We start from the raw sequence: 26,198 nt of genomic DNA, 5'->3' as shown, positions 1-26,198 counted from the left end.
CCAAGTTTTTCAGTAATAATTTTATTACTTAGTTATTTTTCAAGCAATAACCTTGAAACGCCAAAGTTACTCCTCTTAATTGTTATTAAGCGTAAAAACAATGCAGAATTATTGAAAAACGGCACAGATTTTAGAAGTTTTTATCTTTCAGAAAAGACTTCCAAAACATCTTATAACTAAGTTATTTATTGAACGAAAACCTTTAAATTTGCAAAACTTATTACTCTCAATTTCATTATTAACCGTAGAAAATTGCAGAATAAATAAAAAAAAAAAAACACAAATTAAAAACCTATATTTTTTAGAAATTTAGCAAAAATAGAGTCACAATTCAGTTATTTGTGGGACAATAATTTTGAAATTTGCGGAAGTTACTTCAATTAATTTCCTTATTAAGTTTGTAAAATTAAACAGATATTGCAAAAAAAGCACAAATTTAAAAAAAAGTCTGTTGTTTAAAACAACCTAATTTTCCAAAAATAGTTTCACAACTCAGTTATTTGGCAATTAATAAACTTTGCAAATTGCCAAAGTTCTTCTCTTAACTTGCGCCCCAAAAATTTCAAAATTAAATTGAACGAACGCCAAAGATTTTAGAAATTTTTCCAAAAAGTTTCCAAAAAGCATTGTATCTGAGTTATCTATAACACGAGGACTTTAAAATTTGCACAAATTATTGGTCCAAATTTCAATATTAATTGCACGAAATTGCAGAATCGTTAGAAAAACAACAAAGATTTTAGATTTTTTTTTCTTTAAAAAACCAAAATTTTCAGAAAATTTGCAAAAGTAGCGTCACAATTCAGTTATTTGTGGAATGATTAACTTGAAATTTGCGGAAGTTTCTTCATTTGACTTCGTTATTAAGTGCGCAAAAATAAAGACTTATTGGAAAAAAATCACAGATTCTAAAAGTGTTTATTCTTTAAAGAAACCTATTCTTTTTAATTTTCCAAAAACCGCTTCATAACCCAGTTATTTATCAAACGAAAATCTTGAAAATTGCCGAAGTTACTCATCTTAACTTCGTTTTCAAGCGTGGAAAATTGCAGATTTATTGAAAAAAGGCACAGATTTAAAAAAATTGTATCCTTCAAAGAAGCTTAAATTTTTGAAAAATTTCAAAAAACCTTATAACTAAGTTAATTATCGGACGATAAACTTGAAATTTTTGATAGTAACTCCTCTTAACTTCGGTAGTAAACCTGCCCAATTGCAGAATTATTAAATAAACGGAACTTATTTTATCTCCAAAAAACTTAAATTTTTGAAAATCTTCCAAAAGCTATTTCATAACTTCGTTATTTTATGGAATAAGAACTGAAATTTGCTAATTCACTTACCTTTAAAAAATAGTAAAAAGGTTGAATAAACGAAAAAGATTAAAAAAAACAATATGACGAAATTTAAGTTCTAGTAGGTAATTAAACAATAAAGTCTCATTACTCAGTTATTTATGAGACAATAACCTTGAAATTTGCAAAAGTTATTGCTTTTGGCATCTTTATTCAGCTTATTAAATTGAAAAAACGACACATAATTTATTTATACTTTATTTGTAATTTTTCCAAAAACAGATTTAAGACTAGGTAATTGGTTTTTATTGAACCATAAATTTGAAATTTGTAAATTTGAGTTATTTATTAGACGATAAGTTTTATTTTGCGAAAGTTAAACATGCCAAATTGCAGAATTATTGAAGAAACGGAAACTACCAAATTGTAGAAATAATGAAAAAACTTTCTGATCTTCTTTTATTTCCGTGGAATAAAATTTTTGAAAATTTGGGAATTGTCTTTATAATTGGTTCTCTATTGAGGGCCAATAATTCTTTCTATTTATAGTATAAACTAGGAAAGTATAGTATAAACTAGCATGACGAATTTCAGAAATGTTTATTTTTTTAAGAAGAATTTTTGAAAATATAAAAATTTTGAAAATTGCAGACGTCACTGTCCTCGACTTATTTTTTTAAGCTTGTCAAGTTACAAAATGATTGAGGACGCAGACAATATTTGGGAATATTTTAAATTTTAAGCAAACCAAAATTTTTGAAAATTTATTATAAATTATTATTTAAAAATTTATAAAGATTACTAACTTCAAGTTTCTTAATAAAATGGCCAAACTATTTATATATAGTATAGGCAGGACAGATTTTTACTTTTCAGTGAATCAAAATTTTTGCAAATTTCCAAAATATTCAAGCTGCCAAAACTCAAAAAACAAGCCAAACTTTCCCCGCTCTTGCACCATTTCAAATCCGCGAAATTCTTGCAACCCGTCATTTCCAGCAACCCCGACATTAACTCGTGGCAGCTTCAAGTTTTTGCTCCTCCTAATGACTTAATTGCTACTCCTCAACTGGAATTCGACCTGCTGGACCTCAAGCCGGACACCGAGTACAAAATCAAGATAACCATAACAATGCGCGACCTGCACAACGCCCCCACGAGCCGCGTGTACAAAATCCGCACCCTCCGCGACCTCGCCGCCACCACTCTGCCCCCGATGATCCCCATCGAGCCCGAACTGGCCATCAGCGACATCAACGCGACGTGGGTGACGGTAGTGTGGCGCAAATTCACCGAATACGAGCTCCAGTTCATCGACGGCGTCCAGCTGCGGTTCAAAGAAATCGACGGGAAAATCTACGACGCCACGCCGTTGATCCACCGCTCCGTCACTAGCTATACTCTTGAGAGCCTGAAGCCCAACACCAAGTACGAAATCGGAATTTTCTTTATTCCTTTCACCGGTCAGTTAACGGAACTCCATGCAGACCACATGCTCCACTTTACCACGGCGAACGAAATCGACACTTACGGATTCAACGTGACGCTGGATATTGCGCACATCAAATCCACGAGTGTCGAAATCGCGTGGTCGGGAGTTCCATACCCTGAAGACAAGTATGTCAACATCTACAGAGCGATTTACCAAAGTGATTCCGGCAAGGAAGATCACAGCACTTTCAAGATCGCGAAGAGAGATTCTCCCACGAAGACCATCATTATGGATTTGAAGCCTGGGACGAGATATCGGCTGTGGTTAGAAGTGTATCTAACTAACGGGAAGATCAAAACTAGTAATGTCCAAGATTTTCTCACAAAGCCTAGAGCCGCACCTGCCTTGGGCGCCTCCACGCACCAGGATAAACTCTCGGCGGGCGAACAAAGAGAAAAGGGAGATTACTATGGACCACTAGTCATTGTAGCTATTTTAGCTTCAATCGCCATTTTAAGCACACTCATTTTGTTACTGATCTTGGTGAGGAGGCACAACCAAAACAAAGCTGCCATCACGCCCCCGCCGCCGAGGGTGAGCCAATCGGCTTACGATAATCCGACTTACAAGGTAGAAATTCAACAAGAGACAATGGGTAAAACAAAATAACTAATTTTGAAGTTTTGCTAACTGTTTTTTTCTTCCAGGATTGTGAAAATAACCAAGATCTGACCACTTCCGACTGTTGTACATATTTGCGTCGTAGTTTTCTGTAGAAGAGAACCTCTCAAGTGTATTTAATATTAAACAATAATTTAATTTGTAATATATTAGGTATTTACTGTAACATATTGTCAGTTTTCCTTATTGTTAGAATAAATCATACGATATTATTAGTAAGACAAAATTTTTTAAATCAGAAAGTTTGAAAGAGTTTTAGTCCCTATGGAATGGAAAATGTTGCTTCTAAACATCTAAACCTTCAGTCAAATAAAACTATATGAAATGGGTAAAAATTTTCATAAAATTCTGCCTTGAAGCATCTGCCTAGTTCTAATACAAATCGTGCAAAGTGAAATTATATTCAAAATGATCTTTTTGTAGAAAAAGTGTGAAGCAGCCACCTCTAAGAAGAAAACTTTTCAGTTCTGATTCTAAACGAGCAAACGAACACGTACCAGAAGGAAATCTCTCCTTTTTTCTGATATTCTTCGATTTTTCTCAAATTCTTACAAGATTCTCTTTGGATTCTTTTTCCTCTTGATTCTATAAAATTAACTTTCTTTCTAGTTTCTGTAGAATCTCTGAATTTTCTCTCTAATTTTTTTTAATGACTTATCTTTTTTGTTTCAATTTTCTACATTTTATAGATTCTCTTTAGTTTTTCCTAAGATATTTCAAGTAGTTCCTCTATTTTGTTTAAATTTTCGCGAATCTCTTTAATCTTTTGGGTAATCTCTCTATATTCTCTAGAATTTTTTTCGACATTCTCTTAAAATTTTCTTTCAATTTTATAATTTTTTTTGACTTTTCATAATTTAGCTTTAAGATTTTCTCAGATTCTTTAAAGAGTCTACTAATTCTCTTTACGTTATCTTGATATCTGCTGTAGATTCTGTTTAGATTCTGTATACATTTTCTCAATTCGATTTATAGGTAGGTTTTTCTTAGACTCTCTTTGAAATTCATCTCCTCTATAGTTTCTCTTTAGGTTTTAGCCATTTTCTTTCTAAAGTGTCTTTTTTGGATTATACATACTAGAATTTTTTTAGACCTATTTTTAATTCCTCAAAATCTCGTTGTTTTAACAGATTTTCTCTTGATTCCCTTATTTTGTGCACACTTTTTTTTTATTTTCTAGGTTTTTTTTAGAAATATTTTAGATGAAATTTTTTGTTTTCACTAATTTTAGGAATACAAGAGTAAAATTTAGAGACATTACTACTTTTGGCCCGCTTATGAACTATGCCAAATTTCAAAATTTTAAGACTCGAAACCGAATTTTTAGAATTAATTAATGTTAAGTTAACCTAAACACTTCCAATTTTCTATATTAAACTTTCAGTACTTGTTATAGACGACCAAACAAATACGGCCTAAAAGGAAATCTCTTAATTTTTTCCAGTTATTCTTTGATTTTTTATTAAAATTATTTTTAGTTTTTTTGTGGATTCACCGGATTTACTTTAGTCTGTCTTTGGATTTGGCTTAATTTTCCTGTAGATTCTATGACTTTTTTTCCTGTTTCTATAGAACCACAAAATTTTTTCTCAAGGTTTTCTCATTGTCTTCCCAATTTTGTTTCATTTTCTAGATTCTTTCTTAGGTTCTCTTTAGAGTCTTGTCATATTTTCCTACCATCTTGCAGATAAATCCTATGTTTTGTGTGAATTTACGAGATTCTCTTTAAACTATTCTGTATTGTTTCTGGATTCTCTAGAATTCTTCTTTAAATTGATTAGATTCTCTCAAAATTTTAGCTGAATTCTTTAGATTTATTTATTCTCTTTCTATAGATTTTATTTAATTTAGTTTTAGTTTTCTCATATTTTGTCTAGTTTATCTGAATTGTCTTAACATTTTCTCGATACTATTTAAATTCTTTTTAAGTTTTCTGTAGATTTTATGTTCTCTCTAGTTTTTGTTCATTTTCTTTTTAAAGTATCTCGTTTTTTTCAAGATTATACTTAAATTGCCTAGATCTACATTTGATTTATCCAATTCTATTTGCATTCATCAGATTTTTCCTTGATTCCCTCTATTTTGTGCCAAATTACAAAATTCCACGATCAGAAACAGATTTTTTAGAACGAAGTAAAAACATCAAATATTCCATATCAAATTTCGTTTTTTGACAAATTTTGGAAATACAAGCATTACTACTTTTGACGAGCTTACATTAGCTATACTAAATTCCAAAATTTTAGAACCCGAAACAAAATACAAAAATGCAAAGTAACTAGAATGAAAAAATCGGAAGAGTTAAGAATCCAAAAAATGCAAAAAATAGCAAAAATCAAAACAGTCCTAAGAATGCAAAAAATCGCATTCAGAAAATCTAAATCAAGGGAAGAATGTAAAGCTTCTAAATAATATCAATAAACAGAAAAGTAGGAATGAAAGACTTGAGAAAATTGAAGAAATAGAAATATTTTAACCATCCAAATAATTAAAAAAAAAACAGAAGTCAAGAGAATTATAATCCATAAATGCACACAATGCTAAAAATAAAAACAATCGAAAGAATGAAAGAAATTAAAAATTCAAATAAAACGATAGATAAGAAGGAATTAAAACAACCAAAAGTGTGTTGTTCTCTTAAGTATTATTGTTATTATGTTGTACAACATCCAAAGAATATAAAGAAGTTCTGAAATGCAAAGGAAAGACATAAAAATCGATAGGATCCAAAAAATTGATAAAATCAAAGAATGTAAAGCATGAAATTAATGTAAAGGTCCAAAAAATGCAAAAAAATACATATCAAAAAAATTAAAAATATCGAAGGAATCGAATTATTGTGAACCAAATTTATCTAAAAATTCTTTGCAATACAAGAAATTTAAAGACAAAAATTTAATAAATCCAACGAATTTATAAAGAATTGAAGAAATACAAAGAAACATAAAAACGAAAGATCTAAGGGAATTAATGATGAAAACATATATAAAGAATCCAAATAATCCAAAAAAAAAATTGTAAAATATCCAAATAATTTAAGAAACTCAAAGTATAAAAAGAATTTTAAAAATTCAAGAAACACAGTCAAGAGTCACAAAAATGAAAAAATATCCAATCGAAGCAATCAAAGGAAGATTTAGCTAATTTTAGGAATTCAAGAATGGAATTTAGAGGTATTACCACTCTTATTAACAATTATTAACTTATTATTAATTAAAATTCCAAAATTCTAGGACTAGAAACACATTTTTTATAATTTTTTTATTTTAGAACGAACTAAAAATTTCAAATACTTATTTTAGATTAAATTTTGTACTGTATCTTCGCGAATTTTAGGAATACGAGAAAGAAATTTGAACCCGTTACTACCTTGGTCACGCTTATTAATTCTACCAAATTCCAAAATTGAAGGACCAAAAACAGATTTTTATTCAAACTTTTCTCAAAATCCTGTTTAAATTTTATACAAATCAGTCGCCTAAATGTAAAATTAGTACACTTTCATAATTTATATGGCTTTTTACTACAAAATTGAAAACATTTTTTCTTCCAACATTTAAAATTAAAAGCGCCTATTAAGAGTTTTTCTATTGCTCGAAAAATTATGACTGAATTCCTGTCGGGTTTTTCATTTAAGCGACTCAAATATTCTCATTGGATTCATTTTTCCTGATTTTTTTATTCTTTCGAGTTTGTTTAGATTTTTCCTTATAATTGTTTTAGATTCTACAACAATTGTCCACCGAAATAGATTAGAAAATGATGTATTGCAACCAACTTACAACACAGTTTTTGGAGACTAATCGTTTAGCAGATAAAATCCGCAAAAACTTTTTATGTATGTGTTACAAACAATATTTTTTATTATGTATGAATATTTATGCGGTTCGAATGCCACTGGTAACCATCAAATTGTTTAAAATAAACACAAAAAAATTGCCGTCTTTTTTTGCATAAAATGCAAATTGCTAAAAAAAAAGTGTTAATTTACTTACAGACCAAATAATTTATTCATATTGACGTACCTATTAGACCAAACAAACTTTTTTAATTGTATTGATCCACTAGCTTTATTAGTAGTCATGACAACTTTTGGGATGGAATACAAAAATGACTCATTTTAGAGTTTGGCAAAAAATATTTTAGCCACCACTATTATCTTTATAGCAACAGATAAATACAAAATAAAAAATTATTCGATTTATTAAATGTAAAAAATGAATAAAATTAAAAACAAAAACTGGTGTATAAAAATATTGATATCAACTGCATCACACAATTAATATAATTCACTGCAACTTAATGTGTACAAACGTTTGCATTGTCATACTTTGAAACATGTATAAAACTAAAAGACAAGTGTAAAACATAGAATTATAAACATGATTTTTATCAACATTTATATACATTTAATGAGGTATTTAAATTTAGATAATACAATAAATAAACTTGTCAGTAAATCGGTACATCACATAAAAAGTAAAATAATTAAAATATACCACAATAAAGAATGTTTCACTTTTTTACTCCGCTGATATGCTTGAACTGGGCGACGACCTGTCCCGTTTATTTTTCTTACTTTTCGACTTTTCCTTTTTTCTCGACGAATTTGAATGACTACTTGAAACAGAATCCGCTGGCGAGGAACTATTGGAATGATCCTGCAAAAGATCGCGTAAGCTTGCCAAATCATCTTCTTCTGCTTCAACTTCAACATTTGTTAAGTCAGAGGGCTTAGAATCACATGATTTTTTAGGAGTACCGCCACCTGAAACCTAATAATTGAACAAGTTCTGCTTTAGGACAACAAACGTACTTTTGGTCTTTTTACTCCCGTTTCGTTTTTTCTTCTTCCCTCGTTTATTCCCTGAGTTCCAGTCAATGTCGTCTTCGTCATCGCTAGGGACACCACTAAACGAAGAGTTTTCTCGCTCCTTGTTGTTGGTGGTTGTGCTACTACTACTGGCGACGCGTCTCGTTGTGTTCCTGAACCTGTTCCTGCCCATTCCCATACAACTTTCTAAATGTGGGGCGAATCTGGTAGCTGCCACTGCGCGATCACAATTGGGGCACACGCAATCCTGCGTCTTTTTTACGTCGTGCTGCGCGAAGATTTCTACTTCCGTTGGTTCGTCGTCTTCTCCATCGTCTTCTTCCATCTCGATTTCATAAGCGTTGGTTTTAAATTTACGATGTAAATCAAAAATTATTCCTAATGTGAGCTCGTCTATTACATTGTTTAGAAAACTTTCTACTGAGGTACGTAATACTTCTTTATTGGTGACTAGTTCGTGGAAATCTTTTGCTAGTTTCGACAGAATTTGTTTATCGTCTAGTTTTTGTGATTTTGACATTTTTGTCAACATTTAAACGTGCCGCCGTTTTTTGTTAAATGCCACTAGTATAACCTATAAATTGCAGAAGCTCAAATCACTTACCGCATGAACACATCTTTCTGTTTTATCACAATTTTCTAAACGTACGGTATTACAGGAGCGTGGAACGAGCCAATGAGGTAATCAAAGAACTTATTGGTAGATTAATATCTTCATTATTTGTTGACGGATTTTGTAACCAACGCAATGTTGGTTACATTGACGTCTGGTGGTTTCCACTAGATTTTAGGTTGGTGGTTTGACGCGGGAAATTTAAAAACGATTATTCTTTCTATCGATTACGAAATTTAATTCTTAGATTGCGACCGATTTTAAGAGAAGAGTAACATTTTAGACGTTTCTATGTTTCTATTTTCCTACATTTTAAAATTATTGAGAAGTGTTATTTTAAAGTTAATAGTAGCGAAAAATTCACTATCTAAAATTTTAATCGCTTCTATTTTAATTATTTAAAAACGTACGACAAAAACATAATTTGCATTTTGTGTTTCTACCTTATTCAATGGTTCATTTAATTGGTCGAATGCAATGAAATAATTGTCAATTAACTGGTAAGTGAAATTTTTCGGCTAAAGACTGCTTTGCAATAAATGTAAAATTTGAGTCTTTTGGTTTATAATTGTGGGATTTTGCAGAGCTAATAAACTAATTAGAAAGAGTGCTTTCCCTAAATTTCGTAACTGTAGCGCAAACATTATTTAAAAAAATTGGATTTTTGCAAAGGATGTTTACAATAATTTTTGGTTGGTCCTAAAAATGAAAATTTCTTAAATTTAAGTGGTCCGCTCTACAATTTTGCAATTTGGTGGAGTCAATAAACAAATTAAAAAGAGTAAGTTCTCCAAATTTCGTAGCTGCAGTACCAAAATTATCAAAGTTACGAATTTCTGCAAAAGAATTTTTGGAAGGTCTCAAAAATGAAAAACTTTAAAATTTGAGTTTTTTGCTCTACAACTTTACAATTTGGTGGTGTCAATAAACTATTCAAGAAAAGTAATATCCGCCAATTTAGTAGCTGTAGCATTCAAATTATCAAAGTTACGAATTTTTGGAAAAATTGTCGACAAATTTTGTTGGTCTTAAAAATGAAAATTTTTAAATTTTGAGTCCTTTGTTCTACACTTTTGCAATTTGGTGGAGTTAATAAACTACTCAAGAAAAGTAATATCCGCCAATTTAGTAGCTGTAGCATTCAAATTATCAAAGTTACGAATTTTTGGAAAAATTGTCGACAAATTCTCTTGGTCTTAAAAATGAAAATTTCTAAATTTGAATTCCTTTGTTCTACACTTTTGCAATTTGGTGGAGTTAATAAACTATTCAAGAAAAGTAATATCCGCCAATTTAGTAGCTGTAGCATTAAAATTATCAAAGTTACGAATTTTTGGAAAAATTGTCGACAAATTTTGTTGGTTTTAAAAATGAAAATTTCTAAATTTAAATTCCTTTGTTCCACACTTTTGCAATTTGGTGGAGTTAATAACCTATTCAAGAAAAGTAATATCCGCCAATCTAGTAGCTGTAACATTTAAATTATCAAAGTTACGAATTTTTGGAAAAATTGTCGACAAATTTTGTTGGTTTTAAAAATGAAAATTTCTAAATTTTGAGTCCTTTGTTCTACACTTTTGCAATTTGGTGGAGTTAATAAACTATTCAAGAAAAGTAATATCCGCCAATTTAGTAGCTGTAGCATTCAAATTATCAAAGTTACGAATTTTTGGAAAAATTGTCGACAAATTTTGTTGGTCTTAAAAATGAAAATTTTTAAATTTTGAGTCCTTTGTTCTACACTTTTGCAATTTGGTGGAGTTAATAAACTACTCGAGAAAAGTAATATCCGCCAATCTAGTAGCTGTAACATTTAAATTATCAAAGTTACGAAATTTTTGGAAAAATTGTCGACAAATTTTGTTAGTCTTAAAAATGCAAATTTCTAAATTTTGAGTCCTTTGTTCTACACTTTTGCAATTTGGTGGAGTTAATAAACTACTCAAGAAAAGTAATATCCGCCAATTTAGTAGCTGTAGCATTCAAATTATCAAAGTTACGAATTTTTGGAAAAATTGTCGACAAATTCTCTTGGTCTTAAAAATGAAAATTTCTAAATTTGAATTCCTTTGTTCTACACTTTTGCAATTTGGTGGAGTTAATAAACTATTCAAGAAAAGTAATATCCGCCAATTTAGTAGCTGTAGCATTAAAATTATCAAAGTTACGAATTTTTGGAAAAATTGTCGACAAATTTTGTTGGTTTTAAAAATGAAAATTTCTAAATTTTAATTCCTTTGTTCCACACTTTTGCAATTTGGTGGAGTTAATAACCTATTCAAGAAAAGTAATATCCGCCAATCTAGTAGCTGTAACATTTAAATTATCAAAGTTACGAATTTTTGGAAAAATTGTCGACAAATTTTGTTGGTTTTAAAAATGAAAATTTCTAAATTTTGAGTCCTTTGTTCTACACTTTTGCAATTTGGTGGAGTTAATAAACTATTCAAGAAAAGTAATATCCGCCAATTTAGTAGCTGTAGCATTCAAATTATCAAAGTTACGAATTTTTGGAAAAATTGTCGACAAATTTTGTTGGTCTTAAAAATGAAAATTTTTAAATTTTGAGTCCTTTGTTCTACACTTTTGCAATTTGGTGGAGTTAATAAACTACTCGAGAAAAGTAATATCCGCCAATCTAGTAGCTGTAACATTTAAATTATCAAAGTTACGAAATTTTTGGAAAAATTGTCGACAAATTTTGTTAGTCTTAAAAATGCAAATTTCTAAATTTTGAGTCCTTTGTTCTACACTTTTGCAATTTGGTGGAGTTAATAAACTACTCAAGAAAAGTAATATCCGCCAATTTAGTAGCTGTAGCATTCAAATTATCAAAGTTACGAATTTTTGGAAAAATTGTCGACAAATTTTGTTGGTCTTAAAAATGAAAATTTTTAAATTTTGAGTCCTTTGTTCTACACTTTTGCAATTTGGTGGAGTTAATAAACTATTCGAGAAAAGTAATATCCGCCAATTTAGTAGCTGTAGCATTCAAATTATCAAAGTTACGAATTTTTGGAAAAATTGTCGACAAATTTTGTTAGTTTTAAAAATGCAAATTTCTAAATTTTGAGTCCTTTGTTCTACACTTTTGCAATTTGGTGGAGTTAATAAACTACTCAAGAAAAGTAATATCCGCCAATTTAGTAGCTGTAGCATTCAAATTATCAAAGTTACGAATTTTTGGAAAAATTGTCGACAAATTTTGTTGGTTTTAAAAATGAAAATTTCTAAATTTTGAGTCCTTTGTTCTACACTTTTGCAATTTGGTGGAGTTAATAAACTATTCAAGAAATGTAATACCCGCCAATTTAGTAGCTGTAGCATTCAAATTATCAAAGTTACGAATTTTTGGAAAAATTGTCGACAAATTTTGTTGGTTTTAAAAATGAAAATTTCTAAATTTTGAGTCCTTTGTTCTACACTTTTGCAATTTGGTGGAGTTAATAAACTATTCAAGAAATGTAATACCCGCCAATTTAGTAGCTGTAGCATTCAAATTATCAAAGTTACGAATTTTTGGAAAAATTGTCGACAAATTTTGTTGGTCTTAAAAATGAAAATTTTTAAATTTTGAGTCCTTTGTTCTACACTTTTGCAATTTGGTGGAGTTAATAAACTACTCAAGAAAAGTAATATCCGCCAATCTAGTAGCTGTAACATTTAAATTATCAAAGTTACGAATTTTTGGAAAAATTGTCGACAAATTTTGTTGGTCTTAAAAATGCAAATTTCTAAATTTTGAGTCCCTTGTTCTACACTTTTGCAATTTGGTGGAGTTAATAAACTATTCAAGAAAAGTAATATCCGCCAATTTAGTAGCTGTAGCATTCAAATTATCAAAGTTACGAATTTTTGGAAAAATTGTCGACAAATTTTGTTGGTCTTAAACATGGAAATTTCTAAATTTTGAGTCCTTTGTTCTACACTTTTGCAATTTGGTGGAGTTAATAAACTATACTAAAAAAGTAACTTGCCCAAACTTTGGAGTTGTAGCACTAAAATTGGTAAAATTACGAATTTTTCCAAAAGATGTTGCCAATTTTTGTTGGTCTTTAAAACGAAAATTTCTAAATTTTGAGTCTTTTGCTTTACTATTTTGCAATTTGGTGAAATTAGTAAACTATTTACCAGGAGTAACAACAAACTATTCAAAAAGAGTAACTTTCATAAGTTTTGAAGCTGCAGCACAAAAATGATTATTATTACGAAGTTTTCCAAAAGATGTTGGCAATTTTCGGTTGGTCTTACAAATAAGAATTTCTAAAAATTGAGTCTTTTGCTCTATTCGCTTACAATTTGGTGGAGTTAGTAAACCATTCAAGAGAAGTAACATCCGCAAATTTCGTAGCTGTAGCAGTAAAATTGTCAAAATTGTGAATATTTATAAAAGATGTCGGCAATTTTTGGTCTTAACATTGAAGTTTTTAAAAATTTTTGGTCTTTTGCTTTACAATTTTGCAATTTGGTGGAGTTAATAAACTATTCCCAAAAAGTAACATCCGCAAATTTCAAAGCTGTAGCACTAAAGTTATCAAAATTACAACTTTTTGGACATTTGTGTACAACGAATCTCAAAAACTTAAGTTTGCTCCACAAATAAATTAGAAATCGACCGAAACAGATTTTCAGATTTTTTTGGGTCGATTTTAAGAATGTTTTTTGGGACGAAAACGCCGTTTTTTTTATTGATTAAGTCGGAATTTCTTTTCGAAAAAAATATCAAAAATAGCAATAGTACGAGAAAAACGATGAGCGAAAATCGCATTTTTCTGTCATTTTGGAGAAAGGAGGCTAACAAAATTTCGGAACTAAAAATTCTCTATTCCTAACTTAAATCGCTTCTTATTCAAAAGTGGCAGAGTTTTGGATTAGGCGTGAAATTGAGCGTAAAACGAGTATCAATAACTTAAATTCGCTTCACAAATAAACTAGAAATCGATCGAAATAGATTTTCAGGTGGTGTTTAGGGGTAATTTATAAAGAATTTTTTCGAGGCAAAAAAACGTTTGATAACTTTTAAAAATTAATAAATCGAGAGAGCAGGTTGAGGTCTATTACCTGGCCGAATCTCAGACCACTGGGTCAAATACTTTACAAGAGGCGGCCAAAAAACAAAAATTCATTTTTTTTAATTAATAATTTAATAATTTTTAATTTTAATTAATTGGTTTGGAGTTTTTTCTTCGAAAAAAATCAACTTTATAATATGGCATAAGTAAGCACGGATTATTGGCAAAGAAATGGGAAGAAAAACATAGCAAAAACCGCCTCTTTCTATCTAGGTATGGTTGTTTTAGAAATATTGAGCAAATATTTGAGGAATCAAAATTCCCTATTCAAAAGTTTAATCGCTTCTAATTCTGTTATTTGTAGATGTACGGGAAAAAGTGGCACAGTTTTCGATTTTGCGTGAAATTCTGCGTAAAATGAGTAAAATAATTCAAGTTTTGATCCACACAGAAAGTAGAAATCGACCAAAATAGATTTTCAGAGGGCATTTTCGGGAACATTTTAAAAGAACTATTTCGTTGAGAAAAAAACGTTTATTATCTTCGAGTCACGTATTAATGGAAAAAACAGCTCGTGATCTCTCACCTGTCTAAATCTTAGATCGGTAGCTCAAGTAATTTACGAGGGGCGATCAAGAAACCAAAAAATTATTTTATTTTTGAATTGAAATTTAAAAAATAACGTTTCAATTTGGGCTACGTAAAACCTAAAACCGGATTCTTAGCAACACAAATAAGAGAAAAACGATGACAAAAACCGCGTCTTCTATGTCGTTGTTTTGAAAATATGAAGCCAAAAAAATCTGAACCAAAAATTCACTTTCCGAAATTTTCTTTGATTTTAATTCAGTTTGCGTGAAATTAAGTTTGCTTTACAAATAAACTAAAAAAAAACTTCAGAGGTGTTTTTGGGGCGAGAAAGGCATTTAAGATCTTTGCGTTATACGTCAATCGAAAGAACAGCTTGAGATCTATCAACTGGCCAAATCTCAGATCGCTAGGTCAAGTGGTTTACGAGAGGAGTCAAAAAAACTTTTTCAAAAAAACGGTTTAAATTTTCGAAATTTCAGGTTTTTGGGTATCTGAATTATCAAAATTTCCTGATATTCTTCAAATTTGAGATTCTAGTTATTATGATAGTTAATTTGGCTTCGAAGTCTTTAGGTTTTCCATACCAATTAGAAGAATCAAATGTTTCTTATACAGGGTGATTTTTTTAAAACGGCAGGCGTTGTAGAATTTTTATTTATGAACCGATTTCAAAAATTTAAAAGACAAATTAAATGGTTTTTAATTTACTATAAACTGATGATTTTAAAATTTTTCTAAATGTTTTAGTATCTTTTGGGCGATACTCAACTTTCTTATTTTAAATTGGAACCCATATTTTTTTTCATAATTTGGAAGATATTAATTTTCTTGATTCAGAAATGTGTAATATGTTCTACTTTTAACCAAAAATATTTTTTAAAAAATTATCAAAATTGAAAAAAAATAAGCAATAAAAGTTAATAAAATCTAGGTGCATGGTGTCAAATATAAGAATACCGTTATTGTAATGTCAAAAAGCAGCAAATAACAGAAAGGATCGGCGTTTTTTTTGATATTATTAATAACAAAAGACAATAATAATTACAAATCATTTTAATTAAAATACTGTTGAAACGCCATCCCGTTTTTTTTATTGTACAATTGATACCTACGAAAAATGCATTGTGCATTGTAAGGTGTAGCCCCATCTTGTTGAAAGAAAACTTGTTCTTTCTGTTACTTGCTGCTTTTTGACATTACAATAACGATATTGTGTTATTTGACACCACGCACCTAGATTTTATTAACTTTTATTGCCTAAATTTTTTCATTTTTGATCTTTTTTTTTAATATTTTTTGTAAAAGTAGAACATATTACACATTTCTGAATCAAGAAAATTAATATCTTCTAAATTATGAAAAAAAAAATATAGGTGTCAATTTAAAATAAGAAAGTTGAGTATCGCCCAAAAAATACTAAGACATTTAGAAAAATTTTAAAATCATCAGTTTATAGGAAAGTTAAAACCATTTAATCTGTTTTTAAAATTTTTGAAATCGGTTCATAAATAAAAATTCTACAACGCCTGCCGTTTTTAAAAAATCACCCTGTAATTTCGCAGTTTTTCAAAATTTTAGTTATTTAGGTCCTTTGATTAAAAAAGTTTTCCAAAAAAATTCCTTTGGGCTTTCAAGCCCTTCAGTATTTGTATTTTCAGCTTTTCAGTTTCTCTGTCATTTAAAGAACCCAAATTTTTGACCAATTTCGGCCTTTAGAAAATTCAAAAAATTTTTGCAAAGCGAATTCGATCAATTATTTCTTCAATTCCCATCGATGTTCCAACCACAACAATAGAGACAAGACACGGCCGAGAACTTGATATTTAGTTGTCATGGCGACGCAAATGAACACAAAAATGACCTGCAGTAAACTTAAATTTCCCGTCTTACGTGCAAATCAGTCTCTATAATCATCACAATGGAAGACGACAATTCCTGGGTCTTCGACTCTTTAGTCGCTTTTTTAAACGGCCCCATATGGAGCGCCCCCCTCGACAGCTTCATCGAGGAAAAGTCGCTAAGTACTCCATCCCTTACCAACATAATTCCCCCGTTTTTACCACCCTTTGTTGCAGTTTTCGAACCCAACGTCCCCGAAAACGAAGAATACAAAAAGATTTTCGACGAATTCAAAAACTTGGTATGTATTTTAGGGTAGTTTTGTCGTGTTAACCCCCAGAAGGTCGATTTCATGTTGGGCAACTTCATGGAAGACATCGGCATCTCCCCTGAGCAGTTCGAGGAAGCCTGCAATAAAGGACACACGTACCCAATCAATTTCAACCACGTAAATATTTGATTACTTTGAAATATTCATGTCTCTGTGTGAAGAACATCTTTGAGCAAATATGGGCGGCCAACGACTACGAAATGTTCAAACGGATGATGACCCAAAGAAACGTGGAACTACAACTGCAAGCCCTCGAACTGATCGAACAAAAATACGGAATCACCCCCCAGTCCTTCGTCCCGAAGAAAAAAGAGGAGGCGCAGGCCACCCCTAAATCCTCGACGTTCGAGAAGGAGATCATGCAGGAAGTGGCCAAGTTAGTACAGTTGCGTCCAAAAATTATGCACCATGGTATGAACAGGATATGCACCCATCAATACATTTAACCCCTAGAACTTTTGGGTTGGTCTGCTTGAGATTTGAGCGATCAGTTTTTGTGCAGGGGGGCAGACAACCAAATTTTATTTACAACTCACTCAAGATTGAGTCGACTAAACAACATTGAAAGAAATTTTGAATCAATGTTTGTATTCTTAATTAATGACCCCGCTCCCACTATACATAAGTTGATTGCAATTAAATTAATCTCGCATTTAAGTTTGATGGAATTAAATATTCATTTTAATTAAAGATGTAATTTTTGATTTGTAATTTATTTCTTAAAATTATTGATTATTCTAACGTTCATTTTTGTTCATACAATTCACTTTCGTTGCTAAAGAAGTAAATTTTAGAACAATCGCTTTTTAATTATGATCAATAAAAAATAACTAAGTATAGGTCGGTTAACGCAATAATTTAATTGAAATTAAATTAAACTTGCAAATTACTTATGTCACTTTAACATAATGTTAAATTATTTAATCAAATGAATTTAATGAAATTCGATTATAATTGTATTAGGTTTCTCGTCCGAATAATCACTTATAATAACTTGTAGTAACGCTCTAGCGTGGCCCAAATCCGCGCATATTTCTAAGGAAAAAAAATCAAAAAATAAAGCAATTCAAATATACCGCCACATTCTTGCCAACCCTGGCACAACTATATCTCTAGGCGGCAGCCATACTTCATTATGTTTAAAGCATAAAGCCCTATTTAGCTAAAATTGCAACGTCTCCAATTGGGGCAGATATGTTGGGATGGGAGGGAAGTGATTATTCGGACGAGAAACCTAATACAATTATAATCGAATTTCATTAAATTCATTTGATTAAATAATTGTATGGCGGTTTCTCGTCCTCTAATCACTTATAATAACTTGTAGATGTTTAAAGCTGCGTTGCGATTTTTCCCTTAGACAATCATCAAAAAATAAAACTATTTAGTGATGTGTGGAAGAATACGTGAATACGATTAAAGGATTTACTAAAAAATTAGTGATGCTACCCTTATTAATTATGCTCCTTCCAAAGGTGGTATGTACCTTGTACAGGTCAATTATAAAACCCTTCGAAGGACAAGGATTGTTAACCAGCGGTCTTCCAAATTACATCTATGGAAATTCCCTGTCTTTTAACAACTAAGTTAGACATATGTCTTGCAAAATGAGAATATTTCTCAGTATCAATACCAGCTGCAGAGAGAGAGTACTCTTGATCCATCTACTGATGTTTTGACTAGTTGCCTTCCTGAGGTTTATCTGGGTACCTAAGAATGAATATTCAATACCTCCATGAATGAAATCTTGTAACGTAGTAAAATGGACGCTACGAGTGAGTTTTCATCTTCTTAAAAAAAGAGAAGCTGTAACAGGGGTGAATATCCGCTTGTGAGCTAGTGTTTAATGCATTTAAAATCTTGATTTTATCCTCTCCATTTTGGTAACAAAAAATTTGCACCCTATGAGCAGTACCCAAAAGTCAGTGTTTACCTCGCTTGTAGGACAAATTAATGAAACAATTTAAGATTTTAGAATTAAAACCAAAAATAAGATATATTGAAGCACTGGAGAAAAGCTGCATCCATACGTCTTCATATTTGAACTTTCCTGTTCTCAACTTACAGATCCTTTAGGTACATATATTATTAAGAGGGGATAATGACAGACAATCTGGTATAACCAAACAAAGCAACGTGCTGATCTGTGACATCGTAACTATTGTTTTGGAAATAAAAACATTTTGTAGGAAAGACAAGCATGACTTCATTCTCCTTCTTCTTTTCACGATAGTCCTACCACCAATTGTGTGTGTTGATCTGTAATCGATACTAAATAACAAGGTTTACTTCAGCATCAAAACCATGCTTGTAACGGCCAGTTGGGAACCACTAATATGCCTTCAGCTTGGTCGGTAAAGATCTATTTAGGGTAAGAAAAAATTTGTCCAAGTTACTGTAAATAAATGCATCTATCGCTAAGGAATTTAAATCTCTTAGCCACGAAAAATATGTATCATATTGGTATTTAAAATTGAACACAAACTGATCCAAAAACCTGTACAATCTGATTAAAAATTGTATAATTTGGTTTCCATCGAGATCATTCAAGGATCGAGATCAGCGAAAACATTTCGTTAGAAGAAATGTACAAAGCATCCAACCATCTTCCTATGCTCGCAAAATTGGCAATCCTTCTTGTTAGCCTGAAAAGTTGTGAATTCCCCTTCAATTTATGTAAGAGAAGACTGTTGTGTTGTCCTTTCTCAATGAAAAACATTACCTCATTACAGCTTCGTAAATTTTGACGAAGCACTTGGTACCTAAATAACTGTCAAAAGTTCAAGATCATTGTTGTAAAGGGTTTTTGGTTCATTGCTGAGCCTCAGCGACATTATTGTTTCTATTTTGGAGTTCCTAACTGTGGAAATTCCACAAGACAAAAAAAAAAAAAAACCATTCATATATCCTCAGTTTATACCTGCAAACTTCTAAAAACCAGATTCTGTAACCAGCAGTCGGTACGAACAGTTTGGTCACTGCGTCGTCACCCTAGCTGTCAGTAGAAATAAAACACATTGTAAGCAGTCTTTTCTCAATACAATATACGAAAGAGATCGTACTTTTTAACATAGAACTCCACCAGCCATAATGCCCGACCTGAGCTGGATGCATCGTACTTTCAATTTCCAGTGATTCATTTCGTATTGAATTATATGCTTTTGCAATATTCGAGTGCCACCCTTCAAGATCCTGTGAACTGCTTTAGCAATCAACATATTGGAGTTATATTTTCTGAGGACTTGGTGAAAAATAAGTAAATTCCCCTTGAAAAATTTGCACATAGAGCTATCCGTATTTTACTGCTGGATATGCTGATACCAAAAGTGCTAACCAATAAGTAAATGTCCCAACAGTACATGTGAAGTGTCGTTGAAAACATCAAATCTTCTTGGAGATTTTAGTTTTCTTGTCGTCAAGTAAAAGAATAAGGATGTTGATAGTATCAAAAAAGACGACCTAAAAATTTGTCTTGGAAGAGAAGTGGATTACTTTTGTCTCTGTTTGTAATGAAACCAAGTTCCTCTAATAGAGTTGTTGTTAGTATCGGATTGGATGAACACTGTGTGTGAGTATCTCCAAGTATCCTATCGGGGTAACATCTAAATAGATGATACAGAGGATGCCTTTGTTTCCTAGCCAAGTTGCAACGAGTTTCATTATTTTAGTAAAAAACCAGTAGAGCTGAGTTCAGCTCAAAATCAACCAGCCAAATTCATACAGTATATCCTGAAACCAAAATCTGAAAGATACTTTCGGTGTCCACTACGAACGGAAACAACAAAATAGGTTAATTTTGCCATAAAATTACTTCGCTTCATGGACTTGATTCTGTACGATCGTCCTCCATTATAAATGAAAAGAATCAACAATGTTTATCAGCTCTCTAGGGTTCAGTATGAACCGATTACTGTCACAGGGCTTTTCTACTAAGAAGTGGTAGTTTGGGGTGAGGTTCCATAATCAGATTGTCCCCTTGCGAATTAAATCGTCAATGGCCTTGAAATTCCTATGTGTTTTGTTGGAGAGACTAGTGATTGAAGAACCAGATTGTTATGGAGTTTTAAGAAAGGGAATTTTTAACCCTTAATCCATCAGAAATGACCAAGTGATTGGTAATTTGTTTCCATTTCTGAAGAGTGCTGTGGCACCTACAACGAATATACTTACGGTATATTTCCGTCTTGTACCGCGACTCTCTCGTTCAATACGACGAGGCTGTCCGGTTTAACGATGCCCATGGCTGTCTCCTTAGGTTCGCTTACTCCCCCCCCTTTTCTTTGAACAAACCTAGCTGGAAACCTTGGTTGAGAGACACCCTGAACGTTTGGAGTGCTAGCTCCATAGCCTTGGCCACTTTGATACGTTCTCATAGACCTGAACAAAAAAACTTGGTTTGATGGAAGCTACAACGGCGCTGAAGAGGCATAAGCCTAAAGCGACGCTTTCAACAGTATGTAATACATCTTTGTCTGTATTGTTTACTTTGACTTGTACATCTGTTGAATAAAATACATTTTAGTACTACTGTTACAACCTGTCCTACAGATGTTGAAGGGTAAGTAAGTAAGCTTTGCCGCCGTTCGACGGATAATTTCGACAGGGGTCAGTTAGTAAAGACATGAGTCTACATGGTTCATGGTACTCATAGTTTCCTTCCTTATATTGTAATTGTTGTCATCGTTTTTTCCTGAAAAACGGTTACCTTTTCCAACTGGTTTTGGAAACCTGCAAAAGTCAAATCCTGGCGTGGTTTGTTAGCGGATGACAGCAATTAGTTGTTGGCAGATGACAGCAGGACGTTCTGAACCAACTTACGGGGCTTTGAGGACTGAGCAATTTGTTCAAGTGGCTATTTTGGACATAATTGTCTCCCTAGGACCATAGGACCCGTTTTACTGAAGATTGATGCAGTTGAAATTCTTAAAGCTGGGGACGTAATGGGTCCTCTCCAAGAGTGTTCAGGATTTCCGGCCCCAGCAACTCGACAGTTTTATTTCCAATCTTGAGAAACTGGAGTTAATTGATGCCACTTTAACACTATCCACGAATTTGGGGTGAAAGAGGTTTGCCACGTGGATAGTGCGGGGTTCTGGGGTTTGTACTCTGCAAGAGCTTTACCCGTATGTGACTGGGATCGCCACGCGAACCCCCTAAAACCCACGATGTTGAGGTTCTGGATGGCCCCGTTCATCTAACCTCAATTCCCGGGTTTTCAAGCGCTTTGCAAAATTCCTGCGGGAAACATGCTCATCCTCTGAGTCGGAGGTGACTCTATGCTGTTTATGTTTGTCCATTTTTGCTTCTAAAGCTACAAAAAAACGAATTAATACCTGAATATAGTGACAAACACACTTGCGGTTTGGGCGCGCAAAACGTAATGAAGTATGGCTGCCGCCTAGAGATATAGTTGTGCCAGGGTTGGCAAGAATGTGGCGGTATATTTGAATTGCTTTATTTTTTGATTTTTTTTCCTTAGAAATATGCGCGGATTTGGGCCACGCTAGAGCGTTACTACAAGTTATTATAAGTGATTAGAGGACGAGAAACCGCCATACAATATTTCATTTCATTCTTAATTGTTAGAGTAACAGTATCATTTTAGCAGTAAATTGTGTAAAGGCACATTTAACAACCCTAATGGTGTTAAAAATTTGGCAAAAATACTAGTGTTGTTAAATGCGTTTTTTCGCAATTTCTTGATTTTGCTAAGCTGTTTCCATCATGGATACTATTTAGTTAAGGCCAACTCGCATTTATAATTTTTGAAGCATCAATTTACCCATTTTCTCGAGTTTTAGTTTTTCATAGTTTTTCAGATGTAAAAACCCCAATAACGTTATTTGGGTTCCAAAAAATCTTTGATCCAATTTAAGAATTTAATTTTCTTTCTATAAACCGGGTGTATAATTTTCTTAATTATTTTCTCTTGCTATAAAATATTGTTTTTTCAACTTTGACATAAAAATACATTTTCTGTCATTGTTTGAGACCTAAGAAACTCAAATTTTCTTCATTTTTTTCACTAGTACAGTAAACATTCTTTAATATAATAAACATTTGATATAAGCAACCTTTGATAGAAGAAAACAGCAGGAAATCATCAAATTTCTTAGAGAAATCCGCTTATTTCTTTGCAAAACGACGATTTCTCGCTGATTTTCGCCGTTTTCTGGCTTAGATTATCAAAGAAGAGCTCGAAATCTACAAAACCATCAATTTTCATTAAGATTCAACGGCTGAATTGTAAGAAAACAGCAAAAATCTGCACGAAATCATCAAAATTCTTAGAAAAATCCGGTTATTTCTATGCTAAACAATGATTTCTCGCTGATTCTCGCCGTTTTCTGGCTTGGATTAGCAAAGAAGAGCTCGAAGTTTACAAAACCATCAATTTTTATCGAGATTCAACGACTGAATTGCAAGCAAAGAGCAGAAATCTGCACGAAATCATCAAAGTTCTTAGAGAAATCCGCTGATTTCGATGCAAAACAACGATTTCTCACTGATTTTCGCCGTTTTCTGGTTTGAATTCGCAAAGAAGAGCTTGAAATCTACAAAACCATCAATTTTTATCAAGATTCAACGGCTGAATTGCAAGAAAACAGCAGAAATATGCAAGAAATCATCAAATTTCTTAGAGAAATCCGCTTATTTCGATGCAAAACGACGATTTCTCGCTGATTTTCGCCGTTTTCTGGCTTGAATTCACAAAGAAGAGCTCGAAATCTACAAAACCATCAATTTTTATCAAGATTCAACGGCTGAATTGCAAGCAAAGAGCCGAAATCTGCACGAAATCATCAAATTTCTTAGAGAAATCCGCTGATTTGGATGCAAAACGACGATTTCTCGCTGATTTTCGCCGTTTTCTGGCTTGAGTTCGCAAAGAACAGCTCGAAATCTACAAAACCATCGATTTTTATCAACATTCAATGGCTGAATTGCAAAAAAACAGCAGAAATCTGCCCGAAATCATCAAATTTCTTAGAGAAATCCGCTGATTTCGATGCAAAACAACGATTTCTCGAGGATTTTCGCCGTTTTCTGGCTTGAGTTCGCAAAGAAGAGCTCGAAAATCTACAAAACCATCGATTTTTATCAACATTCAATGGCTGAATTGCAAAAAAAAACAGCAGAAATCTGCACGAAATCATCAAAGTTCTTAGAGAAATTCGCTGATTTCGATGCAAAACAACGATTTCTCACTGATTTTCGCCGTTTTCTGGTTTAAATTCGCAAAGAAGAGCTTGAAATCTACAAAACCATCAATTTTTATCAAGATTCAACGGCTGAATTGCAAGAAAACAGCAGAAATATGCAAGAAATCATCAAATTTCTTAGAGAAATCCGCTTATTTCGATGCAAAACGACGATTTCTCGCTGATTTTCGCCGTTTTCTGGCTTGAATTCGCAAAGAAGAGCTTGAAATCTACAAAACCATCGATTTTTATCAACATTCAATGGCTGAATTGCAAAAAAACAGCAGAAATCTGCCCGAAATCATCAAATTTCTTAGAGAAATCCGCTGATTTCGATGCAAAACGACGATTTCTCGAGGATTTTCGCCGTTTTCTGGCTTGAATTCACAAAGAAGAGCTCGAAATCTACAAAACCATCAATTTTTATCAAGATTCAACGGCTGAATTGCAAGCAAAGAGCAGAAATCTGCACGAAATCATCAAATTTCTTAGAGAAATCCGCTGATTTCGATGCAAAACGACGATTTCTCGCTGATTTTCGCCGTTTTCTGGCTTGAATTCACAAAGAAGAGCTCGAAATCTACAAAACCATCAAATTTTATCAAGATTCAACGGCTGAATTGCAAGAAAACAGCAGAAATCTGCACGAAATCATCAAAGTTCTTAGAGAAATCCGCTGATTTCGATGCAAAACAACGATTTCTCACTGATTTTCGCCGTTTTCTGGTTTGAATTCGTAAAGAAGAGCTTGAAATCTACAAAACCATCAATTTTTATCAAGATTCAACAGCTGAATTGCAAGAAAACAGCGTTGTTGCTTTTTATCTTGTCCCACATTGGGACATTTCTTAATTTTTTATGATTCATTTTTCGTTTCTGTTGGTAAATTCTCTGGTTATTTTGTGTATATTCGGTGTATAAAGTCGCTATTTTTTATCTTTAGATCATTGCCTAGGCAAACTCTTTTGTCCTTTCTCTATTTCGATATACTCAACATTTTTGGTAAAAACATTTAAAAAAAAAAGTTTCCAGACAGGGTGACTATATCGAATGTTCACTGCAATTAACTTATGTTTCTATTGACTAGAAAGTGAAGAAGTTACAAAACAATAAGAGCAAGTGATTTGACATGTCAAAATTGACAATTATATTTTTATTTAATTTAAGCGAAATTTGAAAAATTTCATACTGCACTTTTAAGATTAGTCCACATTAGATTAAAACAAAACTCAACTTCACACGTTGAATATAATCTATAATCTACTATATTTGTATGTCCTGAAACTTTATTTCCAAATATTTTTTCCCTAATTTAAATTTGAATCAACAAAAAGCCTCTAATTTATTCGGGACTTCTCAGCACCGTTTTGTGGTGTTCCAGGAACTTCCCGAAGGAGGAAGCCGTGGCGGAGGCGGGCGAAGTGCAGTACATCCTGGAGGAGAAGAAAATCCTCGAGAAGACTCTCAAAGAGACCAAAGCTCCGGAGACTACAACCGTTGAGATAAACTACGACAAGAAGTCGAAGGAAGTCAACGCCGCGGAGTTGATGAAGCGACAGGAGTACCTCCGCGCCCAACGAGACAAATTAGTGGCGATGAAGAAAGAAGCGCGGAAGAAGCACTTAGGGTCCGACGAAGCCACTAAAGACAAGAAGAAAGTTAGACCGAAATCCGCCAAAGCCGCGGAGGCGGTTTTGTCCGGAGAGACCACCATCGAGCCGCAGCAGCTGCAGATCCGCAAGGCGCTCGCAGAGCGGTTGAAAACCGAGGTCGTGGCGAATAAAATGTAACTATTTTTCACTTATATTTATTACCTAAATATAACGAGTACATTTTTACATTTCTTTTTAAAAACATTAATTTATTACAAATAAAAAGGAGAAATAGAAAATGGCCTTCGTTTTTAGAAACTTATGCTTGGCTTGTATAAAAAATATGATAAGGCTGCCATTTAATTGGAAGAGTTATACAAGAAATTGTACAACTTTAGTCAGATGGTTGTGTAATTTAGACGAGGTTATCAATGTTTCGTGGATCAAGGGAGGCCCTGGAATTCCCGTCATGCACCATTTTGCCGCTTTGTGCTCATAGTGACTACAATTTTATGATTGAGGTTAACTAGAAATGTCATTCTAGAAAATCTGAACCCACGTTTGTAACGAGCGGCAAATTTCTTCGTCAAAGCCTCCCTTGATCTAGAAGCATGAATAAAGACGTTTTATATTCGCTCTGTTGTACGTGTTTTTGGATGTTCTTAATTCTAGAGCTTATTCTATTACAAGGGATGACCGGTTGAGCGAACATCAGTTATATACACTGACATATCCACATTACGAAATGAAAAATTTAGTATACAAACCATTTTCTA

The 26,198-nt window shown here is 32.5% G+C and overlaps 3 protein-coding genes across 4 annotated transcripts in view; 2 read left to right on the top strand and 1 right to left on the bottom strand.

Annotated features, from left to right (window-relative positions):
- Positions 1–3,625, top strand: part of sas (stranded at second transmembrane protein) — a 48,881-nt gene extending 45,256 nt beyond the window's left edge. The window contains exons 7-8 of one of the 2 annotated variants that reach the window (XM_088038999.1): positions 2,295–3,382; positions 3,435–3,625. In XM_088038999.1, the coding sequence (XP_087895125.1) occupies positions 2,295–3,382; positions 3,435–3,442 (1,096 nt within the window). In that variant the 3' untranslated portion in view covers positions 3,443–3,625. The remainder of the gene's footprint in view (positions 1–2,294; positions 3,383–3,434) is intronic. The other variant, XM_088039007.1, reaches the window with a different exon arrangement.
- Positions 3,626–7,526: 3,901 nt separating this feature from the next.
- Sgf11 (SAGA associated factor 11kDa) lies at positions 7,527–9,023 on the bottom strand. Its single transcript, XM_088037643.1, has 2 exons — positions 8,225–9,023; positions 7,527–8,176 (listed from the first exon to the last, which is right to left on the bottom strand). The coding sequence occupies exons 1-2, from the start codon at positions 8,772–8,774 to the stop codon at positions 7,932–7,934; spliced, it is 795 nt and encodes a 264-aa protein (XP_087893769.1). The 5' UTR covers positions 8,775–9,023; the 3' UTR covers positions 7,527–7,931.
- A 7,185-nt stretch (positions 9,024–16,208) lies between these two features.
- Positions 16,209–26,056, top strand: LOC148180394 (cilia- and flagella-associated protein 36). Its single transcript, XM_088049850.1, has 5 exons — positions 16,209–16,479; positions 16,534–16,598; positions 16,641–16,745; positions 16,790–17,004; positions 25,212–26,056. Exons 1-5 carry the CDS (start codon positions 16,377–16,379, stop codon positions 25,618–25,620), a joined length of 897 nt encoding a protein of 298 aa, XP_087905976.1. The 5' UTR covers positions 16,209–16,376; the 3' UTR covers positions 25,621–26,056.
- The last annotated feature ends 142 nt before the right edge of the window (positions 26,057–26,198 follow it).

The sequence above is a fragment of the Gnatocerus cornutus genome, chromosome 1, assembly GCF_029298725.1.
Source record: "Gnatocerus cornutus isolate USDA-ARS CGAHR chromosome 1, icGnaCorn1.1, whole genome shotgun sequence".
NCBI classification, from domain to species: Eukaryota; Metazoa; Arthropoda; class Insecta; order Coleoptera; family Tenebrionidae; genus Gnatocerus; species Gnatocerus cornutus.
The sequence above is the reverse complement of the archived record's forward strand: the minus strand, read 5'-3'. Positions and strand labels throughout refer to the sequence as shown.